The 23,400-nt window shown below is 44.4% G+C and overlaps 1 protein-coding gene and 1 long non-coding RNA gene across 2 annotated transcripts; both read left to right on the top strand.

Annotated features, from left to right (window-relative positions):
- The first annotated feature begins 6,711 nt into the window (after window positions 1–6,711).
- Window positions 6,712–8,789, top strand: LOC123090822 (uncharacterized). Its single transcript, XR_006442624.1, has 5 exons — window positions 6,712–6,954; window positions 7,069–7,160; window positions 7,251–7,407; window positions 7,522–7,565; window positions 7,719–8,789. It is a non-coding gene; the product is annotated as an uncharacterized lncRNA (long non-coding RNA).
- Window positions 8,790–13,130: 4,341 nt separating this feature from the next.
- Window positions 13,131–22,653, top strand: LOC123090821 (uncharacterized). Its single transcript, XM_044512166.1, has 14 exons — window positions 13,131–13,508; window positions 14,111–14,201; window positions 14,308–14,392; window positions 14,515–14,599; window positions 16,204–16,273; window positions 18,650–18,719; window positions 19,325–19,370; window positions 19,448–19,697; window positions 20,035–20,240; window positions 21,503–21,577; window positions 21,705–21,774; window positions 21,896–21,976; window positions 22,093–22,172; window positions 22,270–22,653. The coding sequence occupies exons 1-14, from the start codon at window positions 13,375–13,377 to the stop codon at window positions 22,346–22,348; spliced, it is 1,422 nt and encodes a 473-aa protein (XP_044368101.1). The 5' UTR covers window positions 13,131–13,374; the 3' UTR covers window positions 22,349–22,653.
- Window positions 22,654–23,400: the final 747 nt, after the last annotated feature.

Here is a 23,400-nt window from a genome sequence, read left to right as displayed (position 1 = left end):
AGAGAGTAGAGGAAAGAGGAGGCATCGTTCGCGGCGAGCCGGAGCCTCCAACTCCGCCTGTTCCTCTCGTCCGCACATAGCTCGGACCTAGCGGCCGCGTCATGGGAACTGGTGCCGTTCCTATGGCCGGTGGCGGGCTTCGGCAGGAAGGGCTGCACCTTGGGTTGCGCCGCCCGTGGCCGGAAGGGATGGAAGGAATACATATAGGGTTGCGCCGTCCTTGGCAGGGAGGGCTGGAAGCGATTCATCTGGGCGGCAGTGGCGTCATGCCGGCGTCCAGCAACCTTGGTGGACCGATGCCATCGTTCGTGATAGGCACGGCCGGGAGCGAGCCGGTCGCTCCTGTGCGCCGTGTTGGTCTGTCAAGGAGGCCTCGAGGCAATGCTACTAGGGAGGCTGGAGGGAGTGGTGGCGCTGGACGTTCTTGTGCCAGCGATGAAGAAACAGGAGGCGGTGGTAGCAGTCCGGCGCCTAGTATGTTTCGGTGTTTTCAGTTTGAAAGTATTCCATGCATGTCAAATTATATTTCTGATGTGCTAACTTGTAATCCAATTGCATCCCCAACAGATACCATTAACAACAAGGTTAAGAGGAAACAATATGACAACGATGAACGGAGGCACATATACGGAATGATCTTGGCTAGGAATGGCATTGGTCGAATGAAGCGAGGATTCTCTTAGGCGCCCTATGCACCTGGACGGAGGGAGTACTACAGCTTTGGTGGTTCAGTTGACCCTGAGGAGGCGGTCTGGTCTTGCGTCAGGTGGGTCAAGTATGGCTGACGTGGCTAAATTGCTGATGTGGACATGTTGCATGTTAAGATAAATAGGTTAGTGGGGGTGAACTTTTTAGGTATATAGGATAGGTTAGTATCAAAAAATGATATGAAATGACTATAAAATGATTATAAACATTCAAAAATGACAATATATCAACATGGAACAATAAAAAATTATTGTGAGTTGCGTTGGGATTTTCCCCGAAGAGTAGGGAAGATGTAGTATAGTGGAGATAAGTATTACACTCAATGAGAATCAATGTTTATTGAACTAATAGGAGAATCACGCAAAGCCTCATGAACAACACCTGGACACAGAAAAGCAAATACTTGCACACTACGCGGGCAAAAGGTTTGTCAATCCCATTAAACTCATTACTTGCAAGGATCAAATCGTGTATATGTAGATAGATAAATTATAAAATAGAATAAATAAAATAAAATTACAGCAAAGTATTTTTGAATTTTATAATATGACTAAGGTAGACCTGGGGCCATAATTTTCAATATAGACTTCTCTCTCGAACACATAGTATATGGTGGGTCAACGAATTACCGTTGGGCCGAACCTGCCTATAGAAAAAAACTAGAACTACGAAATCCTCAAGTGCAATCAGCCCAAACGTTAGCACACAATAATTTGGGCCCAAGTCATTCTTTTCGAGAGGGGAGCCTCGGCGGGAGCAACTAGTTAACAAGCGCTCCTTCGGGAGCCTCGCAACGATCAGCGCCACTTGGCGCGCTCTCAGCCATTCGCCATGTGTCACGCTCTGGACGCTCCCTCCGGATTTTGTTTTTATTTTATTTTTCCGCACACGTTTTCGGCTTTTTAAATGGTTTTTTCCATGATTTTTTTATGTTTGGTTTTCCACCGGTCTTCCTTAGATTTTCGATCAATTTTTTTTAAAAAAAATTGCGAAAAAAACAATTTTTTTTTCTTTCACGAGGGTCACGGTTTTGCTTCCGCGAGAGGCACGGTTTTACTTTCGCGAGAGGCACCGCCGTGCCTCTCGGAAACGAAAAAAACACGTTTTTCTGTTTTTTTTCCTTTCGTGAGATTCACGGTTTTGCTTCCGCGAGAGGCACGGCCGTGCCTCTCGGAGGGAGAAAAAACACGTTTTCTGTTTTTTTCTTTCGCGAGAGTCGCAATTTTGCTTCCGCGAGAGGCACGGTTGTGCTTTTGCGAGAGTCTCGGCCGTACCTCTCGGAAACAAAAAAAATGCATTTTCCAGTTTTTCCCTTTCATGAGAGTCACGGTTTTGCTTCCGCGAGAGGCATGGTTGTGCTTTCGCGAGAGTCACGGCCGTGCCGCCTCGGAAACGAAAAAAACGAGTTTTCTATTATCTTTTCCCTTTCGCGAGAGTCACGGTTTTACTTCTGCGAGAGGCACGCTTGTGATTTCGTGAGAGGCACGGGCGTGCCTCTTTCGGAAAGGGAAAAAACTCGTGCTCCCAGTTCGGCTTTTTTGTCCGGTTTTTTCGTGAAAAAAAAAAGTTCGTCAAAATGAATCAACATGGGGTCTAGTTTTGAAGATCTCGATGCGAGGAATCCAAAAATAAAAGCGGTTTGAGATTTGGACGCACAATTTAAGAGATAAAGCATTTTGAATAAACGGATCTACGAAAAAAGGGAAAACTCCCAGGTTGCGACAAGTGGCGCGCTGCATGTGTGCCACTTGTCGCAACCTGCGAAGTTGGAGTTATCTTTGCAACGAGTACTTCTCAACTAGTGATTTCTAGCCTTGGCATGTTGCGCGCTTGGAGGAGTCGCAGCACGCAGCTCTCCCTCCCCCAGCGCAGCCTTTTGGGCTGACCCATTTGCGGGGCCCTCTATTTTTTTTAATTTTAAGTTTGTACAATTTCCTTTTTATTTTCTGTGTTTATTTTTTTCTATTCTAAATAATTTGTGTTTGCAAAATGTTCCTTTTTTTAACTGAGCATCTGGATTTTTTTTCAAAATCACAAAATGTTCATGGATTCAAAAATATTTGTGATTTTACAAAAAATGTTCACATATTTAGAAAATGTTCACGATTTTGAAAACAAGTTCAGGAAAACAAGGAACCGTTTATTATTTTGAAAAAAGTTTGTTTACTCAAAAAATTATATGACATTGAAAAAATGTTTGCAAATTCAAAAATTGTTCATGAATTTGTAAAAATGGTTCGTGAATTAAAAGAATTGATTTAAAAATGTTTGATGATAAAAAACATGTATTCAAAAAATGTTCATCCATCTAAAAAAATATTTATCAAAACAAAAAAGTGTTAGTGAAATAAAAAATTGGTTCCCCAATTTCTGAAAAAATGTTTGCGTACTCAAAACAAATGTTCATGGGTTTCAAAAAAGATGTTCAACTTAAAAAAATTGCGTATTTGTAAACATTGTTCATTAGTTCAAAAAATGTTCATGATTTAAAAAAAACTGCAAGTTCGTAAAACATATTTGTGAATTTAAAAAATGTTTATTATTTCATAAACTGTTCACTAGTTCGAAAATGTTCATGATTTTCAAAATTTGTTTATGATTTGGGAAAATATGTTCACAAATATGAAAGATAGCCTCAAAAAGAAAAGGGGAAATAGAAAACTAAAGAAAAATAAAAAATGGAACAGTAATGAAAACCAAAAAGGGAAATACAAAAAAAGTATAAGAAAAAGTAAAAAATAGAAAAAATAGAAAGAAAAAACAAAGGAAAATAATAAAACCTGTGGGGAAGGAATCCTAAAATAGACCGACACGTAAAGGATCTCACGTTGTAGGGGGTACGCGCCAACTCACTATCTGGCGACCTGCGCGCCAAATAGAAGTGACGTTTCGAGAGTTGTTAATGGACACGTGATACCGCCGGTTTTCCAGCTGGTGGTCAGTACCGGTTTGCGTGGGTCAGGGTCTCGGTTGCCCCTCCCTTGCTACCTACTCGCTGGTTCATTTTTTCCAACAAGATGATACACTCGCATTGACTGTTGATTTTTAAAAATCTTAAATTTTAAAAAAAGTCTTGGATTTTAAACAGCTCAAGATTTATAGAAGTCATTATTTTTTTACGAATATGGAAAAGTCCAAGTATTTGAAAAAAGTTATTGGATTATAAAAAGTCATGAATTTAGGAAAAGGTTGGCAAATTTGGAAAAAAGTTCATGGATTTTAAAGATATTCGCAGTTTATAATAAAGTTGATAAGTTTGCAGAAATATCTTGAATTGGGAAAAAAATACAAATTTGATTTTTTTGGTGTGAATTGAAGAAAAAATCTTGGATTTTGAAATATTCATGAATTTGAAAAGTCCACAAATTTTAAAAATATTCACGAAGTTGACAAAAGTCCTGAATATGAATATTTTTAAAAAGATATGAAAAAATGAACCAAAGAAAATCGATTAAGAACCAGAAATAGACGTTAAAGAAAAAAAAAGAAAAAAGGGGACCTTGAAGCTTGCTGACGCGTGTTCTTTAAACTGGAGATATACATGGGCGAGACCGTTATAAACACCATTCACCATTAACATTTCCTTTTGAGAATTCTATGTATGCCATTATAAGCGCAATTTTTTTTGAGACAATATAAACACCATACAGGGAGACCTTTGTCTTTTTTTTAGTCTAAGCACACTTTATTAATGGTCAAATGCCAAAAACATTGGGAATACACTTTAGGTCTGGAGTATCTAGGACCCACACACGCCGTCCAAAAGAAAGGCATAAAGCATGCTTAGCAAGGCTATGTGCCTCGATATTTGTATCATGTCCCTCAAAGATGAAAGAACATGCCACGAACTGTGCAGAAGTTGATATAATCTCTATGACAATTTTGGCGTAAACACCTCCTGTGCCATTGTTGCTGTTCATAACCACTGCATGGCAATCCGAAGCTATTATCATTTAGATATATTAAAACTGAGCACCCTCCCTGTTGGAAATATGCCATAGAGGCAATAATAAAAGGGTTATTATTATATTTCCTTATTCATGATAATTGTCTTTTATTCACGCTATAACTATATTATCCGGAAATCGTAATACACGTGTGAATACATAGACCATAACATGTCCCTAGTGAGCCTCTAGTTGACTAGCTCGTTGGTCAACAGATAGTCATGGTTTCCTGACTATGGACATTAGATGTCATTGACAACGGGATCACATCATTAGGAGAATGATGTGATGGACAAGACCCAATCCTAAGCATAGCACAAGATCGTGTAGTTCGTTTTGCTAGAGCTTTTTCAATGTCAAGTATCTCTTCCTTAGACCATGAGAACGTGTAACTCCCGGATACCGTAAGAGTGCTTTGGGTGTACCAAACGTCACAACGTAACTGGGTGACTATAAAGGTACACTACAGGTATCTCCGAAAGTGTCTGTTGGGTTGACACGGATCGAGACTGGGATTTGTCACTCCGTATGATGGAGAGGTATCTCTGGGCCCACTCGGTAATGCATCATCATAATGAGCTCAAAGTGACCAAGTGTTTGGTCACGGGATCATGCATTACGGTACGAGTAAAGTGACTTGCCGGTAACGGGACTGAACGAGGTATTGGGATACCGACGATCGAGTCTCGGGCAAGTAACATACCAATTGACAAAGGGAATTGTATACGGGGTTGTTCGAATCCTCGACATCGTGGTTCATCCGATGAGATCATCGAGGAGCATGTGGGAACCAACATGGGTATCCAGATCCCGCTGTTGGTTATTGTCCGAGAGCCGTCTCGGTCATGTCTACGTGTCTCCCGAACCCATAGGGTCTACACACTTAAGGTTCGGTGACGCTAGGGTTGTATGAATATAAGTATGCAGCATACTGAATGTTGTTCGGAGTCCCGGATGAGATCCCGGACGTCACGAGGAGTTCCGGAATGGTCCGGAGGTAAAGAAAACTATATAGGAAGTGGTATTTCGGCCATCGGAAAAGTTTCGGGGTCACCCGGTATTGTACCGGGACCACCGGAAGGGTCCCGGGGGTCCACCGGATGGGGCCACCCATCCCGGAGGGCCCCAAGGGCCGAAGTGGGGAGGGGAACCAGCCCTTAGTGGGCTGGTGCGCCCCCTAGGCCCACCCCCTGCGCCTAGGGTTGAAACCCTAGGGTGGGGGGGCGCCCCACTTGGCTTGGGGGGTACTCCACCCCCTTGGCCGCCGCCCCCTTGGGAGATTAGATCTCCCAGGGCCGGCGCCCCCCCTGGGGGCCTATATAAAGGGAGGGGGGAAGGGGGCAGCCGCACCCTGAAGTCCTGGCGCCCCCTCCCCCTGCTACACCTCTTCCTCCTCCGCCACGTGCTTGGCGAAGCCCTGTCGGAGTGTTGTTGTTGCACCACCACCACGCCGTTGTGCTGCTGCTGGAGCCATCATCATCAACCTCTCCTCCCCCCTTGCTGGATCAAGACGGAGGAGACGTTACGCTGACCGTACGTGTGTTGAACGCGGAGGTGCCGTCCGTTCGGCGCTAGGATCTCCGGTGATAGGATCACGACGAGAACGACTACTTTAACACGTTCTTTTGAACGCTTCCGCGTGATCTACAAAGTGGTATGTAGATGCAATCTCTCTCCCATGACTCGTTGCTTAGATGAACTCATAGATGGATCTTGGTGAAACCGTAGGAAAAATTTTAATTTTCTGCAACGTTCCCCAACACTCCCAGCCCTCTCAGACCATTAGCGCTTCTAGCCGTTAGATCGCCACTTTTAGTCGTTTTCGGCCGTCGGATCGCTGTTAGTGGCACCTAAATCTCGTACGCACGCGCTAACTCGCGCGTCAGGCCGCGCTGGGCTTTTTGGGCCGCTGCTCCGGTTGCTTTTTTCGCTATCTCACGTTCAATTGGGCCCACTGGCCTATTGGGCCTAGCCTTCTCTACCGCCCAACACAGCGCGCACAGGTGAAACGCCACGCACGAGCCCTAAACCAGGTTCGCAACCTGCTCTGTTCCAAGTGCGCCGCCTGACATTGGCCTCGGAGTGCATTGGCGGCTAGCGCGCCGACGCGAGCGGCGCGACCGGATGGGGCACGAACCCTAGCGGCGCGACCGGATGGGTAACGGACCTTAGCGGCGCGGCCGGATGGGGCACGGGCGCCAGCGGCGGAGCCGGTTGGGGTGCGGCGGCCAACAGGCATGAGATTCAATCGCGAACGATGATTAATCGGGCCATTAATGCCAATCGATGCTCCGGGAAGGTCAGTTTCATCGCTATTCATGCCAATTGATTGATTGCGAGGTTAATCCTGTAATTGAGAGGTTAATCGTATCTCTGTATATTCACCCCAGCCTATAAAATCCCAAACTTGCAGCTGGTCCTTTCCTACTCTGCTCATTTTCGCAAACCACAGTCCAAAAGCAAGGTGATGGGTGTTGCTTAGGTTCCAGCTCTGTTTGGTTTAAGGTGATGTGCTTGTTCCAATTCTCAGTTATTGTCTATCTAAATATGTACTGACATGTCCTCCGTCTAATTCATAGTTTCAAATGATTACAGCTTCTCTCCAGGTTGGAATTCTAGCGACGTACTGCTTGGTATCTTTGGTTCTTCCAGTTGATCCAATGGCTAATGGACAACCCAGACTGGCCGCTGCTCCTTTCCCACTCTCCTCACTCTTGCAAACCAATCTCCAGCAGCGATGGGTGATGTTCAGGTCTTCAGTTCGTTCCAATTGTCTCTGTTTGATGCACCTCCTCTTCCCCCAACCTTCACTTTTAGAATTTGTTTTGTTTACTGATACTGTTCTTTGTGCTCACAAAAAATGCAGGTGTTCTGTTGGATTAGAAAGTTTAGGAATTAACCATTTGGAAGGTGATCCACTGGTTTCTATGTTTCCAATCTATACAGTACCTCTTGCTGCTCCCCTGAGCAATTATTTGACCATGCACCAATATTATACTACATACTTTGTACTCCGGTCCAATGTTATCCCATGTACAGATTTGTTCTTTGTCTAATTTATAGATTCTAATGCTTGGATGTTCGATACAAGGTTGAATTCAAGCTATGTACTGCTGGTTTCCTTTCTTTCCTCCACGGCGACCTGATACGGCCCATACGGGCTGCAAGGAGGCTCCAGAGTTACCACTACCATTGGTCCTCCCTGCCATTTGCTGAATTATGCTTCATCGCATATTAGCCAGAATTCGTGGCTGATGTTCTATAATCGATCAAGCCACTTCCCAGTGCTTATGTAATCTTTGTACTGGTAGGAACTAGGAATTTGGAAACACAAATCAGTACTACTAATTTACCGTGGAGCCGTGACAACATCGTGCTTTGTTTATTCACTTTTAAAAGTTAAACTTAAACTGGCAAAGTGGTTACTGTTTTATTTTATCCCTGTTAGTCAAAGCTCATGTAATGTGACTTGCCAAGTTTCTGTTGAATGTATTGTTTAAAAAGAAAGATCCGAAGGAATGATTATTTGGCATCAAATTAAGTACTGTCCTGCATGAACTTTGTCATGTTTACCCTCTTCTATATTTTTTATATGCTTTACCAACTATATCTCCCGATGTTATAAGTATTACCTTGTAGGCTGATACTATTACAGTGAAGACATAGAAAATGAATTATAGAAGTTATTGAGCAAGGAGTGAGGCAGGTCAATCTCTCTTGTCCTGTTTACTACAATGTTATAGTGAATGTTCAGGAGTTTACCACAAATACATGTTTAAGTGAAGAGAAAGCATCCTACCAGCGATTATCTCCCAGTCTTTAGGTTGACCAATTTCATACAAGAACCCTTTGTACTTATCTTATTTATGAGTATTATGACACTTCGATGACATGATTTTCCAGTGTAATTTTCGGATTTTGCAGAAAGAAACACCTAACATCCAGCAGCTGACAGCATCATAAGCATTGTTTCCCCTTACCAATAACGGTGCCATGTAAAGGGACTAGCTACACCTACTGATTAATAATACAAAGATTAAGATTCCCTGGGAGTTGGGATTGCATCTTTATTTTGCGGCCACTTCAGTTCTTTGCTTTGATATGGCAGGATTGGTCATCTGATAACCCTAAAAGGTCCTCTTTCTTATCAAAACGAACAATACTCCAATAGAAAAAAATTGACCAGCTGATAGATAAATATATTTTATTTTTCTGAATGTTGTATTTATCGACTCTAGCATGGAAGAACAAAGTACGAACAGTGTGTTTGGAATTTCAGTGAAGCCATTGTTCTGTTCTTTTTGGATAGTTTGATTTATTTAGGTTCTGTTCTCGTTTATATAATTTGATTTTTCACTCGGTGACAATGTTAATTGTAAGTAAACTGAACCATTTGAATCTATTTTATGATGCAACCATTTATATTTTCAATTAATTTCTTTGTTATTTACTCAAGATGGGCATAATCAAATTAGGCAGGCTTCTCATAGTATTATACTCTGTAGTACGATAAAATGGGAATCTTGCAAACATAAAGCCATCTTAACATCCTTGTTTTATGTCTATCTTTATGAGCTATCATATAATCCAACCATCAAAATAGACGGGCGCAGCAACGCGCGCCATCGATGATCTAGTATGTGTTAAAGAGAGGTCCAAAGCAAGTGAGAGAGCCTCTCGACATGCTAACACTTCCAGTGAAGCAGGACCGATCCTGCGCCGTAGGCAGGCGTGAATGGGCCGGCCTATTCTTGCCACGAGTTTTTTTTTCTGTTCAGCTTTTAGTCATATTATTTTCAAAAAAGCTGCATGTTCAAAAAAGTTCAGTGTATATTTAAAAATGTTCTCCGTGTATTTAAAAGCTGTTCAATGTGTATTAAAACAATATGTGCTATATACAATAAAAAATTCATCGTATATTAAAAATATTAATGTGTACAAATAAAATGTTCATCATATAAAAAAGTTAGTGTATATTTAAAAGTTCATCGTGTATTAAAAAACTTTTTCCATGTGTATTAAACAAATGTTTGATGTATACAATATTTTTTCATCATATCATAAAAAAGTTTTGTCTGTATACGTAATATGGTCACCGTATACTAAAAAAAGTTCATTTTACATTGAAAAAATATTTATGTATATTGGAAAAATGTTCACCGTATATTGCAAAAGGTATAGGGATCAACGTTCTTTTATTTGTTGTAGTCACTGCAAGTCAAGCCTCATCAAAGTCCATCCTAGCTCAGCCAGTTACCCAGCCCAGCCCAGGTATAAACAAACATAAAAACGAGACATAGAAAAATCATATGAGACTAAGACAGCTGGCTGCCATCAACCGATGGTGACTTAATTAAATCTCGGTCACTGAGCTATAGATAGACCCAAAATATATAGAAGCGTGCTACACGCTATCCTTGGCCTTCTCCGACTTTTCTCGCGCATCCTCTCTTTGCAAACATAGCATCATAACATTGGCCATGTTTCAAAAATACAACGAAGTTGCAATTCACCTCGCCCATCCTCCCTTCGCAAAAAAAAAAACATTGCAACATTGACCATGTTTTAGAAATACTAGTGAAGCTGTAAATTGGCGAGCTAGCATACCCTCGTCCTCACAACATCGAAGATGATTTAGAAACGTTGGCGACGTTGCAATCCAATGAGCTCGCAGGACCCACACCTTCGCATCATTGGTGTTGTTTCAGAAACATCACCAACATTGCAATATGGCGAGCTCGCATGCGCATGCCTTAGCAACACTGACGATGTTTCGGAAAACCACCAACAAGCTCGCGACACCGGCGTCTTCTGTTGCAGAACCACAACCAACTCGCTGAAGCACCCGAGTAATCGTCGCTGGCCCTCTCTCCCCTTTAGTAGTGCGCAGGGCGGGTTGCAACACTGCCCCGACCTTGCAACTGCGGTCGGCCGCCTCCAAAGCTCGGCAGAGGAACGGTGTGTGAGAGGACGAGGGACAAGAGAGGATTCGACGCATTGGTCTGATTTACTTCGATGTTGATGACGATGGGTAGACAGAAAAGAGATCGTGATTGGTGAGAATAGGATAGGGCGATATGCCTGGGCCCACGGGACATGTGGCAGGTGCGCGCGACACGGCCGTTGCTTGGAGCGGGGATCCGCAAGTTGAACAGAAGGGTTTTTCTAATATCTATGCCTGCATTGCAATACAGAGATACACAGGTAATTATCTATAGTTATTAGTATTATTAAAAGACAGTGCGACAAATCCTTAAGTAACCTATGAAAGATCTTGCAGATAAGCTAATGATGTAGGCTTGCTATCACTATCCCCACAATTTCGAGGTTTAGATTCCGACGCTACTCCTATAAAACATCTGCGATTGAATATCGTTCTTGCAAAACTATAAGTATAAAAATAAAAAGATGCATGCACTTGATGGACACGCCCGAAGGGCTCCACGGGCATCTTACAACCCTTGAGCACTCAACGTCCTAGGATGTCCAGCACGCACCCAGCCACCAAAAGTGCTGCGAATGGACCCGTGTTTGTGTAATCCAAAGCGTATCAGACGTTGAAAATACTAATACTAAGGGCATCTTCAGCCGTTCGGCCCCCCAGGGCGCCTAAATAGAGCGGTCTGGGGCCGTGCCGGCGCTAGTTCGGCCCCTGGGGGCGACCTAGCTCCCAGTCACGCCCCCACGCGCCGGCCTCAGGATGCGGGAAATTCAAACTTGGTCGTTCCCGCTCTCAAAAGACGCCGCAAATCCGGCGATCGGACGTAGTCTGGCGTTACAAAAAACAGAGCGCCGCCGTGCGCAACGATTCACTCGGCGGGGTCGGCTCCAGGCGTTGGCGGAGTCGGCGTGCGCGGGCTCGTCGGTGTCGGTGCGGTCTGCGGTAGAGATGGGGCGTCGGTGTGGACACGTAGGCGGCGGGCGGCGAGTAGTTGTATGGAGGGTACTGCACGCCGACGAAGGCGGGCGAGGGCGTGCGCGTAGCGGGATGACCATGAGGGAAAGTCACGTTTGGGTTGAACCCACCGTGCGCGTCGCCGTCGGCGTAGCCGGGCGACGATGAACCCCATGGAGATCCGGCGCCTTGCTGTCCCCAGGGCGCGTACTGGGCGTGGCTGACGACGGGTGGATTCATCCCCGCCTGGTCGACCGATGAGGAAGACGCCGCCGCGCGCGCCGCGTTGTCGCGGGCCTTCTTGGCTATGGCCCTGTTCCGCCTGTCGGCGGTGACTGTTTCGCGCCGCTGAACTTCCACCCTCCACTCGGCGTTCGACAGGCCCGGTGGCTTCGATGGCGGCGCCCTCTGCTTCCTCTGCTTCGGCTGGGACACGGCGCCAGTCGCGGTTGCCGCCGCGCGCGGCATGGCGTACTTCTTCGGCGGCATGGCGTGCTTCTTCGCGGCGAGCGGGAGGGGGTTTGGCGGGAGAAAGGGAGAGAATGGCGGGAGGAAGACGAGCGAGCAGGAGAGATGCGAGGGAAAAGCGTCAAGAAACGGCGGGAAAAAGGCCCTCGGGTTGCTTCCAGGGCGGGTCCACGCGCCTTTTTCGCTTGTGTCGGTTCCCCAAGCGACCTTCAGGGCGCCGGGTTCGGCCTGGATCCGCCGGCACCAGTTTTGGTCCGAGCCAGCGAAAAACAGGCTTTTGAAAGCGTGACTGGGGCTTTTTTTGACGCCGGCGCAGCAAAATCGCCGGGGAGGGCCTGTTGGGGGCGCGGCTGGAGATGCCCTAATATCGTTCACTGTGTATCTGTGCGTGAACTGCTGATGAGACAAGGCACAGGAACTCCGGGGCGGGATGGGTTGGGCGCGGAGCCACGCAACGACGGGCGTCACGATCGAAGCATTTTTCATTTCATTCATGGACTAAATTTCCTAATCCGCGACGCGCCTTTCCCGGTTGGTTGGTTATCATCAATCCATCTGGAGACGACAGCCGACTGCACCACGGTGAGCCGGACGCATGATTGGCCGCTGGCCAGTAGAAACCCCGGCACGTCCCCATGCCATCCGCCCGGCGCCCACAAGCCAGAACGCGCCGAGCACACGCCACCGCCTGCCCGTTCAACCACCCCGCCGTCGCCCGTCCGGTCCGCGCCGCTCTGTGACTAGTAGTGGCACCACAGCGTTGCGCCGGGCGCCGGCGCCGCGCGTCACGCGTGCTGTGCCGTGCGTGACGGCGGACGGAGCGGGCGTGCCGTGCACGCGACGCGGGCGGGACGGGGCGTTCGGTCGGGCCGCGGGCGGAGCCACCAACGAGCGAATAATTTTTTTCTATAATAATATAATAAGCAAACAAAGCGCAGGAATCTACGGCGGAAGACAACAAGGCGCGGCAAAAAATATCCAGCTCGTCGGCTTCCCGGAGGGAGCGCAAGTGACGGGCGGGCACGCACTCCCTCCTCCCTATCCGACCCGGCCCAACCCAATCCGTCCTCCCTCCCCGATATACCACCGGGAAACTTGCTGAGATAACAGCGGAGGTGGAGACAAAGGGGGGAGGATCGGAGGATCGGACCGTACCGCCCTGTTTGTTAACTCACCCGGCAATCATAGTCCAGCGCCAGCGAGTAAAGAGGGAGAGAAACCCTCCCCTCCTCCTCGTTCTCGTGCCCTTTATCCCCCATTACTCCCAGCCCACCCTGACAGACGAACCTCGTGCACGGGCGGAGCTGAGAGGGAGAGGGAGGAGAGGAGTGGCGGCCTAGGGAGGGGGAGAGGGAGATGCAGCGGCGGCGGGCGCAGACGTGGGCGGGGGTGGGGAAGACGGCGCAGGCGGCGGCGGCGCACGCCGCGCTCTTCTGCTTCACGCTCCTCCTCGCGCTCAGGGTCGACGGCCGCACCGACTCCTCCTGGTGGTACGTACGCCCCGTAAACCCTAGCTAGCTCCCCGCCGCGTCGATCTGGTTCGGCCGGCTGGTGCCGGCCCTGGTTGGTTAGTTGCGGGGCGCGAGCTGCTGCTCTGTTCCCGCCGGATGCAGATTCAGTCCAGAGGGCCCAGCGATGCGGATTCCCGCGTTCCGCTCCGCGGGCCGACTTGCTGCGCCCGCTCGATTCGGGCGGCGAACTGATCTGTTCTGGGGCGAATCAGCGAATCACTCTGGTTATCAATGAGTTAGTGGCCTCTCAATGAGACGGGGGCCAATTTAGTTTTAGTTTGTGCCCGCCCGTGTTTCGGATTGGAATTTAGCTCATGCTACCCAGTGTTAGTGGCTTCTGATTGTAGCTTTCCTGCTGCATTTCGGAACTTTGAGATCTTGTTAATTGATTCACAATGGCTGTGTGTTTCTAGGAACTTTGGAGCTCTTGTATCAATAAATAGAATATAATTAAGGCAACCCAACTGTACTGTACATCGCCAATCAAGGCAACCCAACTGTACTGTACATGGCTGGTTCGTGTGTGTGCGGTGACAAAGCTAACATCAATTGTTAATCACCTTCTTATTTCGATTACCTAGGATTATATTCATCCCGCTGTGGCTATTTCATGGAGTGGCCGCCCGTGGAAGGTTTTCAATGCCAGCCCCTTCATTGCCTCATGGGCGTCATGTAAGATTTACTACTGATTTGGGTAGTTTTTGTTGTTGCATATGCGAATGCAAGTGTAGTTTGTTTGCCGTGCATTGTATCTGATAAGTCCGTTCCCTATGTGTAGTGGGCTCCTTGTCATTCTGTTGTTGCAGCACCATTGCTAATCGCCTTCGAGCTGCTTCTTTGCATATATCTTGAAAGTTTAAGAGGTACATGCTGAAGTTGCTAGATGAATGGAGCTTTGTCAAATCATATCTTATGGTTTGGTGTTATTGTTATCCCTACTCTATTCTCTGACCCCCACCTTGCCTTTCCTTTGTTTTTTCCACAGTTAAGAATCATCCAGCTGTTGATATGAAGATCGTGTTCCTTCCTCTGCTGACTTTTGAAGTGATTATCCTTGTTGACAATTTTAGGTAAGATATCTTCTCCTTTTTTGATGCCTACATAGTAGTACTCTACTTTCCATTTTTACATATATGCAGATGCAATGTTGTGCATGAATTTAAGTGGATTTGCCTGTTTCCTTGCTTCCATTATCTGTAATAAGTTTGGCTAAAATTATTATAGTTTATCCTGTTAGATTGTAGATTCTTCTTCTGGCTAGGTAACCAGCACAGGTGAAAGCTGTCATGATAATGATATATGTTAGTGCTTCCTGCTCATTATTCTTGTAACTTCTACCTTGCTCAGATTATATCTGGAATTCTAGATGAATAATCTGTCCACATTTCTAATGTGGTGTGCACCCATCAGAAGTCAGTTAGATCCATTTTCACACAACCCCCACTCACACAAGAGCCATTCAACTAGGCAGCTTAAGTAGGGAATTTGCTTCATACACATGGGTGCAGTTGCGTTCTATCAAAAAAAAAAAACTCTGCCCATACTGAACAAAAGATCAAACTTGTACCACAGGTGCATTTGCAAAATTTCGTGCAAAAATATAACTACATGTCTACTGTCCTAATAAGACCAGAAGATTTCAAACCTAGCAGCTATAGATGTACACATTTGTGGTACAATTTACAAATGATCATACTTTTTCATAATGTTTTTGCAAGTGTACATGTCATAGCATGTTGTACATCTATGTTTTTCTCCACAGATTTTTGAAATGTAAAAATTGCAGTTTCGAAATGATGCAGATGCACCCAGGTGTGGAATCCGCATTCAACTTCAGTGTTTTACCCGGAAAAAAACTTCAGTGCTGATTGCTGCTTTAGCTAACAACTGTATAGTAATTGGTCAAACCTTGATGGTACCACTAATATAGAACAACATGAAGGAATTCCAATTGTCTGTTCACTTTTCTTGCCTCTGCATTCTCAATGTATGCCTTTTGTGCGCTAGTTTTCATCCAGAACAATGTTTCTGAGTAAAATGGTTGTCTCCGTTCCCAAATTGGTGTGTTGGAAAAAGTATCAATACAATTTTAGTTTTAAGCATTGAAAATGGCAACGACACTGATTCTGAGTTTAGAGTTCTGTTAGATTAGATAGCTTCCATGTTTGCTCCAGGAGACCTGAAATTTCCACACTATTTAAAGAAAATGGAGACCTATATTGTTTACTTTTGGTGGGTAATAGATTGCAATGGTGCAGATTAGTCGGATACATCTGGTTGATACTGGTGTGTAAAAATAAGCATTTAGAGTTGTATAAAGTACAGCTCTATTCCAATATAAATGTATTATAATATCTAGCTCTATTTAATTATATTTTTATTCCATTTATACACACTAATAAGATGATGGTATTCACCCTGAAGTTATGAGTCGTAGTTGTAATCATCATTATGCAAATTGGCATCCAATTCTTCAAACTGTTGTTATTTCAATCCCTTCTTAGCTGCTTCAGTTATGTAACTTTGGACCTTATTTTTTTAAAAGACCACCCTGGATGGAATTGTATACTATCAACAGTAACATAGTTTGTTATTATGTGACAATAATTATGATTGTAGTAACTATGGGTCTTAACTTGTATATGTTTCCTTTTATGTGTTTTCTGTTGTTCAGAATGTGTAAAGCTTTAATGCCAGGGGATGAAGAAAGCATGAGCGACGAAGCTATTTGGGAGACGCTTCCTGTAAGTTTTCTCGTACTAGTGGATCCGAAAGTGGAACCTTCTTGAAATTAATCACAGTTCAAAATTTTCTTCCCTGAAGTAAACATATATTTACAACATCTCCTTCTGTTCACAAGGAAAAATAATGCTAAAGAAATACTCCCTCTGTCTCAAAATAAGTGTCGTTGATTTAGTACAACTTTCAACTTTGTACTGAATCAACGACACTTATTTTGGGACGGAGGGAGTATTTTGATACGGATGCCACTCACTTATAGAACTGAAAGTCATGCAACAGACAGCTAACTTTTTGTTTCGTTGGTAACTTTCTATTTCTGTTCGTAACAGATTGTAAATAAAAATATAATGATGTGATACAAAGTAATTACTAGATTGAATACATTATACAGCCCCTTTCAGATTGTACAGAGATTTGAATAATTCTATGTAGCACAAAACACAAACTTGGCCCAGCTGTTGATATGTCTTGCATCAACTCACCATGAAATAATGCATTGCAGAAATATATCGGTTAATTGTTAAACCTCAGGACTAATTCACCAAATGTATGGTTGGATCATTTCATTCTCTTTGATATTGATGCTCTAGTTGTAGTGCACAATTTGTCAAATTATATGAACGTACTAACACCCTCTTGGATCCTTGGCCCAGCGGTAAAGCTGTTGCCTTTGACCATGAGGTCACGGGTTCGAGTCCTGGAAACAGCCTATTGCAGAAATGTAGGCAAAGGCTGCGTACTATAGACCCAAAGTGGTCGGACCCTTCCCCGGACCCTGCACAAGCGGGAGCTACGTGCATCGGGCTGCCCTTTTTTTTATACTAACACCCTCTTCTTCAGTTGTCGGTTCACACATTGATAGCTTCCAGAATACAAATTTGCCCACTTTATTTATCTGGTAATCATAATTTCTTTAGTTGGCAGGATCATATTATTTTGGACACTGGCAGTGTCCTAAACTTTAACCACTAATTTCCATTCTAAAATATTTCGAAAACCCAACTGAGAGATATCAAGCTCCAAAGGTTCAACTATCACTTTAATCATTGAACTGCTGAACAGTCTACGAAACAGTTAGCTAAATTGATGATAGAGGGGCCACATGTCAGTTATCATCTGCAGCCCTCTCTTCCTTCTATTACCTGGACATGGTAGAAGAGAGTGAGCCTGAGCAGAGGTAGTAGGGAGGAGCAGGCCCAGCCCTAACTTGGATCTAGACCAGAGCCTGCACACCCTTATTTTGGATTTTGCTTCCGCTCGAGCAGGGGGAAGGGTCGTTGCTGTCATCTCGATGTAGTTCACCCAGCTTGCCGTGCCTTGACAGAGGTGGCTTGCTCTGGGCTAGCGATTACACCCAGATTTGGGGAAGGGTTCCTCACTTGTGTTGGCCAGTGGTGCGTTCGGTTGGGCTACTGATGATACCGCTTTGCCGTGCATGGATCTGTGCGCACGCCGATCGGACCGATGACAAGTGGCTCACCAACGATATTTCAGGACAACAATGTTGGCCACAGAATGAGTTGCAGAGAGACCTACGTGTGAGGCCAGCTATTTTTATTTGCTTACTTAATTGGTTTGTTGCTGGCTTGCTGCCAATGTGCTATGTAAGCAATGCATGTCAAATTGGATGACACTCGAGGCAAGAGATAATTTAAAAACTTACTAGTAATACCAACTCTTTTTATTTAGGATGCTGCAATGTGCCACGTCAGCATCAGTTGCCAAATAGGTTGCCCACATCAGGGGAAAACCCTCCTAGATTGCTGGAGTGCCGTGCTTTAGGCGTTTTCATAGCTCAAGTGTGTATTGTAGACAGCGTGGAGTTTATGGGTGAAAGTTGAACTTGAGTAATAATTGAAGGTTAGAAAATGCATTTTCCACAAAAGACTTGATTAAAACACAACGATATTCAAGTATCCAGTCTTAAATCTAACTACTTCTTCCGTCCAGAATTGCTTTGCGCTCAAATGGATGTATCTAGACGTATTTTAGTGCTAGATACATCCGTTTGAGCGTCAAGTAATTCTGGACGGAGGGAGTACTACTTGAAGGATATTGGTAGAAAAGTTGCAGAAGTTTGACTGAATGTGTCCCGAAGTGACATTTTTTTGCGTGATCCCAGAGTGACATGTTTTTTAAACTGGGTGAATGTTTGAGTGCAAATTGATAAAATACAGCCATGTGGAAGTATTTTAAAAGATAAGTCTGAATTGCATTTTCACATTCAACATAGCATATGTTACGCTGTTGTATATCACTGTCAACATTCTTACAGTTTGACAACACAAACTGTAAAAAAAAATACACTTTTTTTATCTTAACTACAGTACAGCCATTAATATTTATCTTATATTAGATGCCTTTGATTTTGTAACCAGCATTTCTGGGTCGCAATCTCTATGGTGTTTCTTATAGCTGCGACAACCTTCACACTTCTCAAGTTATCTGGTAAAGTCTACTGACCCGCGTTCCAATTGTTACGTCATATAAGAACGAGTATCTTATTGTCTTGCCAAGCATCTTATTTTTTTTCAATGGTTATAAACTAGTGGGTGTTTTGAGGCAGCTCCTTAGTTCCTCAAGGCCTTTACCATAGAATTAACAAAGAACATATGCTGTTCGTCAATTGTTTTGTGCTTCTGGATTACAGTTGAATCTTGTTTCTATGCACATGACTACTACAATGCTAGGGCTCCATAGTATGGAAGACCTAGGCGTTCTAAGGTTCTTTTATTTATTTACTAGAGCAGTAGAAGTGTGACTTAGGAGTTACTCCCTCCGTAAAGAAATATAAGAGCGTTTAGATAACTACTCTAGTGATCTAAACACTCTTATATTTCTTTTACAGAGGGAGTATAAGTGAGACGGTCTTATTTTGAGACTGCCGAGCAGGTTTTGTGCTCTGTAGGTAGTTTCTACTACCTATATACTTCCTGAACTGTAGGAGTTACATTCTATCTGATCTCCCAAAGCATTACCTAAGTTAATAATTTTTTGTTGGGCCTCCTAATGCACGATATGATGTTGTAATATTGGCTTATTACATATGGCAGGTGATGTTGGTGCTTTGGGATGGTGGGATTTATTTATAAATTATGGGTGAGATGGATCTCAATAAAATTCTTATTTAACAGCTAGTATGTCTAATAATCTAACCCATCAACTTGTTTATACAGGATCGCAGAGTGTTTTGCTTTTCTTGTTTGTACAAGATGGTTTAATCCCATGATTCATAGGCCTCCTACTCATGGGGAGGCTAGCTCATCATCATCAGCTATTAGATATCGTGATTGGGAGAGTGGTCTTGTCCTCCCATCACTGGAAGACCATGAACAAGAGAGGATTTGTGGCCTTCCAGACATAGGAGGTCATCTCATGAAAATACCGCTGGTGGTTTTCCAAGTTTTGCTTTGTATGCGGTTGGAGGTACATGCCATTCAAATCATATATTATGTAGGAAATATGGTTGAGATTAACGGGTCATATCTACTATTAGATGCTGGGCAGATGAAAAACTGCCAGGGAAAAACGTCTCCTTTCTTTCGAAAGAACATATTACTTGAATTCTGGAAAACATTGGCAACTTATTCTACTGAATCTGAACAGATCTTTGGAATTCAACTAGGGCGTTTAGTAAAAAGTAATACCCCTTCATTAGCTTCATTAGCTAGAAAACTGATTTGATCCGTAATGATCTTCATGACCTTATTGCTGTTAGCAATTCCTTCTTATGATTAGTAGTTTAATTTTATCTGCTTTTCAGGGTACACCACCTAGCGCTCGCTACATTCCAATATTTGCTCTTTTCTCCCCACTATTTATTCTACAAGGAGCTGGTGTCCTTTTCTCGATAGGAAGATTGGTGGAGAAAGTTGTTCTGCTATTGCGCAATGGACCAGTTAGTCCGAATTACCTTACAGTATCATCAAAAGTCCGTGATTATTTCGCTTTTCTTCATCACGGGTCAAGGTAAAACTGATAGTTACCATGAGCTATTATTATGTCAATTTATTTTCTTATGGGTTTATATTGAGTTAATTGCATGTTGGTACCACAATTGGGGCTAGGATAACGAATTGGTACCACTTTATGTTTTTTGCATGTCAGTACCAAGTCTGGGGCAGACCGTAACAAATTGAGCTAAACCTCGTATAAACCCATTTTGACAGGGAAACTAATGAGCAGGGCCCACTTATCAGGGGCTGATGTGGCATGTGTTTTGCAGAAAACCCCCTTGCTTTATATTTAATCATGCCAATGGGCCTGGGCTGGGTCAAAGTTGACACCGCCGAGTCAAAACTTGACATGTGGGGCCCTGGGAATAACACTAATCTAACCAGAAGAATAACCTTAAGCTAATTTACTTGTGGGGCTGCATGTCAGACTCAGGGGTGTGTTTAACAGAGTAATTAGTCCCTAATTAAGTGTGCCACGTCGGCGTGCCGGGGTTTGGTCGCCGACGATGAAAAGCAATGGTGGAGGTGCATCGGGAGGTCATGGCAATGGCGAGCTCGGCCAGCGAAGGCGCTGGTGGCGCACGGGGCGCTTGCACGTGCGCTGGGGACGGGCGAGGCAGCCAGGGCGCTCGTACGCGCGCTCGGGACGGTCGAGGCAGCAGCATGCGACCGAACCATGACCAGGCGACGAGGGTGATGGGACTCGCAGGAGCTGAGGAGGAAAAGAACGCGGGCAGCGGGAATGGGCGGATCTGGCTGCGGGGCACCGTATCTGGCCGGCGGCGCAAGGATTCCGGCGGACAGTGTCCAGATAGGCGGTGAGGGAGCTCGGGCGTTCGTCAATGGCCTGCACCGGGAGAGACAGGGAGATGAGAGACCGGGAGTGAGGAGGAGAAGGAACAGGAGGAAGGGGGAGCTGGGCGGCGCTGGGGCGCAACTGCTGCTCCCGGCGGAGGTGAGCTCCGGCTCGAGCTTGTTGCGATGGAAGGCGCGTGAGGTCAGGGAGAGTGGCTTTTTTTAAGCAAATTGGGGCTTTTGTGTGATTAAATATAAAGCATGGGAGTTTCTGCTCTGACAAGTGGGCCCCGCTTGTCAGGTTCCTGTCAAAATGGGTTTATATGAGGTTTAGCTGGATTTGTTACACGTTCCAGCCCAATTGTGGTACCAACGTTCTATTAAGTTGCTTATATTCGGCGATCCACTATGGAGCAATGTAACAGTATTGCGCCTTCATGCTGACTTCTAACATGGTAGCTTCGTATATATATTGTTCAGGCTTCTTGGTTGGTGGTCTATTGATGAAGGGAGCAAGGAAGAGCAAGCTCGGCTGTTTTATACTGAATCTAACGGGTATTACTTCAGCTCATTCATACGAACTCATAAATTACGTTAATTTGCTTAGTATGCTGCTATTTGTCTGTCAATGTTTACAAAGTCTCTGAACTAGTTGAATACTTTGCTGTATCTTTGTTTTCAGGTACAATACATTCTCTGGTTACCCACCTGAGGTAGTAAAGAAAATGCCCAAGAAGGATTTAGCAGAAGAGGTATCCCTTTTACTGTTTTGTGATTCTATAATCATTCCATTAGTTTTCACCACATTAGAGTTTTATTCACTACCTGTGATTATCAACAAAAGCAACAACTTTCCTACTTGTTCACTTTCAGGTTTGGAGACTCCAGGCAGCGTTGGGAGAGCAATCTGAAATCACCAAGTCTACCCAGCAGGAATATGAAAGGCTTCAAAATGTACTTTCTCTTTGTCTCACTTGTCCAGGCTCATCTTTTCATTGGAATCAAAGTTGTCTGTCTGGTATGTCGTTCATTCTCTGTTGACAAAGCCAAGCAAATTCTGTTCGTTTCAGGAGAAGGTACTTTGTAGGATTTGCTACGAGGGAGAAATATGCATGGTCATACTTCCCTGCCGGCACAGAACGTTATGCAAGTATGCTTCGGCCTCTTGCTCTTGCCTACTCAATCTTTTCGACTGCACATTTCAGTTTGTTGTTAAATAGAAGCTACCATTTTTCTTTGCTGTATAGGTCATGTGCTGAGAAGTGCAAAAGATGTCCAATCTGCCGTAACCCCATCGAGGAGCGCATGGCTGTATATGATGTTTAAACCTCGCTAACTAAGCTGAACATTCCAAATCTGTACATGTGGCCTGTGTGATGTGCATATGTGCTCGATCACAACTTTAAGCTGATTGAGGTCTGCACAACTCCAGAAATGTTCAGCAATATGGAGAAAATATATCTTGTCTAACCAAAAGGAAGGAAAAGATAGCTGCTGAGCATTTTCGGGTTCCAGTTATGTATTATCAGTCTGTAAGTATGTCACCTTGGCTCCTTTTTGTGCCTCATAGATGTTCCCGTTTGACTTAGGTTGTGTTCACTGTAAATAAAAATGTCCCGTTGTTTGTTTTTTGTGCTCCTTGACCTTGAGAAAAAAGAGAGTAAATGTTAAGGCCTGTGGAATGGCATCTCATGGAACAAAGTATCTATTTGGTCTATTGTTTGACCCGCTGAAGTGTGGCCCCTCATGTCGTAAAGGGCTTACGCATTTGTCTGGTTGAGAAAGGAATTGTTTGCGATTGGACTCTAGATATCTATTCCGCTGCAATGCTCAGAAGCTTTGTGCTAATCGTATCTTTTGATGTTGGGACGTACAGTAGGAACAAATCTCCAAAAGGTTGTTGGTTTGTGTGCGCACAAATCACCTCATTACCTGCACACAATTCTGGTGGTGTTGGTGGCTCGGGTTTATTTTGTCATGTCATCTCTAATGTTAGTTGAAGGCGAAGCTATACTTGCACGTTTTATGGGTGGGTTAAATAGAGAGATTTAGATCATTTTAGAGTATAAGAATTATAACAACATCACTCGTTTATTCCATTTTACTTGCAAAGCTGAATGTGAAGTGCAGAATTGAAGGCATTGGCGCGAACTAATTTTCTGCAGGTCGACCAACTCACTCAAAACTAAAAGAAACAAGGCATCTTACCGTTTCAAAGTGAATTAGAAAAGCTTATCAACTTGTATGGGCAGAACGTGCACGGATGTGCTGTAGCGAATACAAGGGTGAAAACTATCACACAATAAACTAGGGTATATGGTGGAATTTGGTTGGGATACCTAACGACACCAACTCACAAATCCTAGTGCTGATCGTTG

The sequence above is a fragment of the Triticum aestivum genome, chromosome 4B, assembly GCF_018294505.1.
Source record: "Triticum aestivum cultivar Chinese Spring chromosome 4B, IWGSC CS RefSeq v2.1, whole genome shotgun sequence".
In the NCBI taxonomy this organism is placed as follows: domain Eukaryota; kingdom Viridiplantae; phylum Streptophyta; class Magnoliopsida; order Poales; family Poaceae; genus Triticum; species Triticum aestivum.
This window is presented reverse-complemented; position numbering and strand designations above follow the sequence as displayed.

Excerpts from the sequence above, each read along its gene's own strand:
- LOC123090821 (XM_044512166.1), top strand. The coding sequence starts at position 13,375 with ATGCAGCGGCGGCGGGCGCAGACGTGGGCGGGGGTGGGGAAGACGGCG. Across the intron at positions 14,393-14,514 it reads ATATCTTGAAAGTTTAAGAG|TTAAGAATCATCCAGCTGTT; the intron begins GTACATGCTGAA and ends TTTTTTCCACAG. Across the intron at positions 19,371-19,447 it reads GATTTATTTATAAATTATGG|GATCGCAGAGTGTTTTGCTT; the intron begins GTGAGATGGATC and ends TTGTTTATACAG.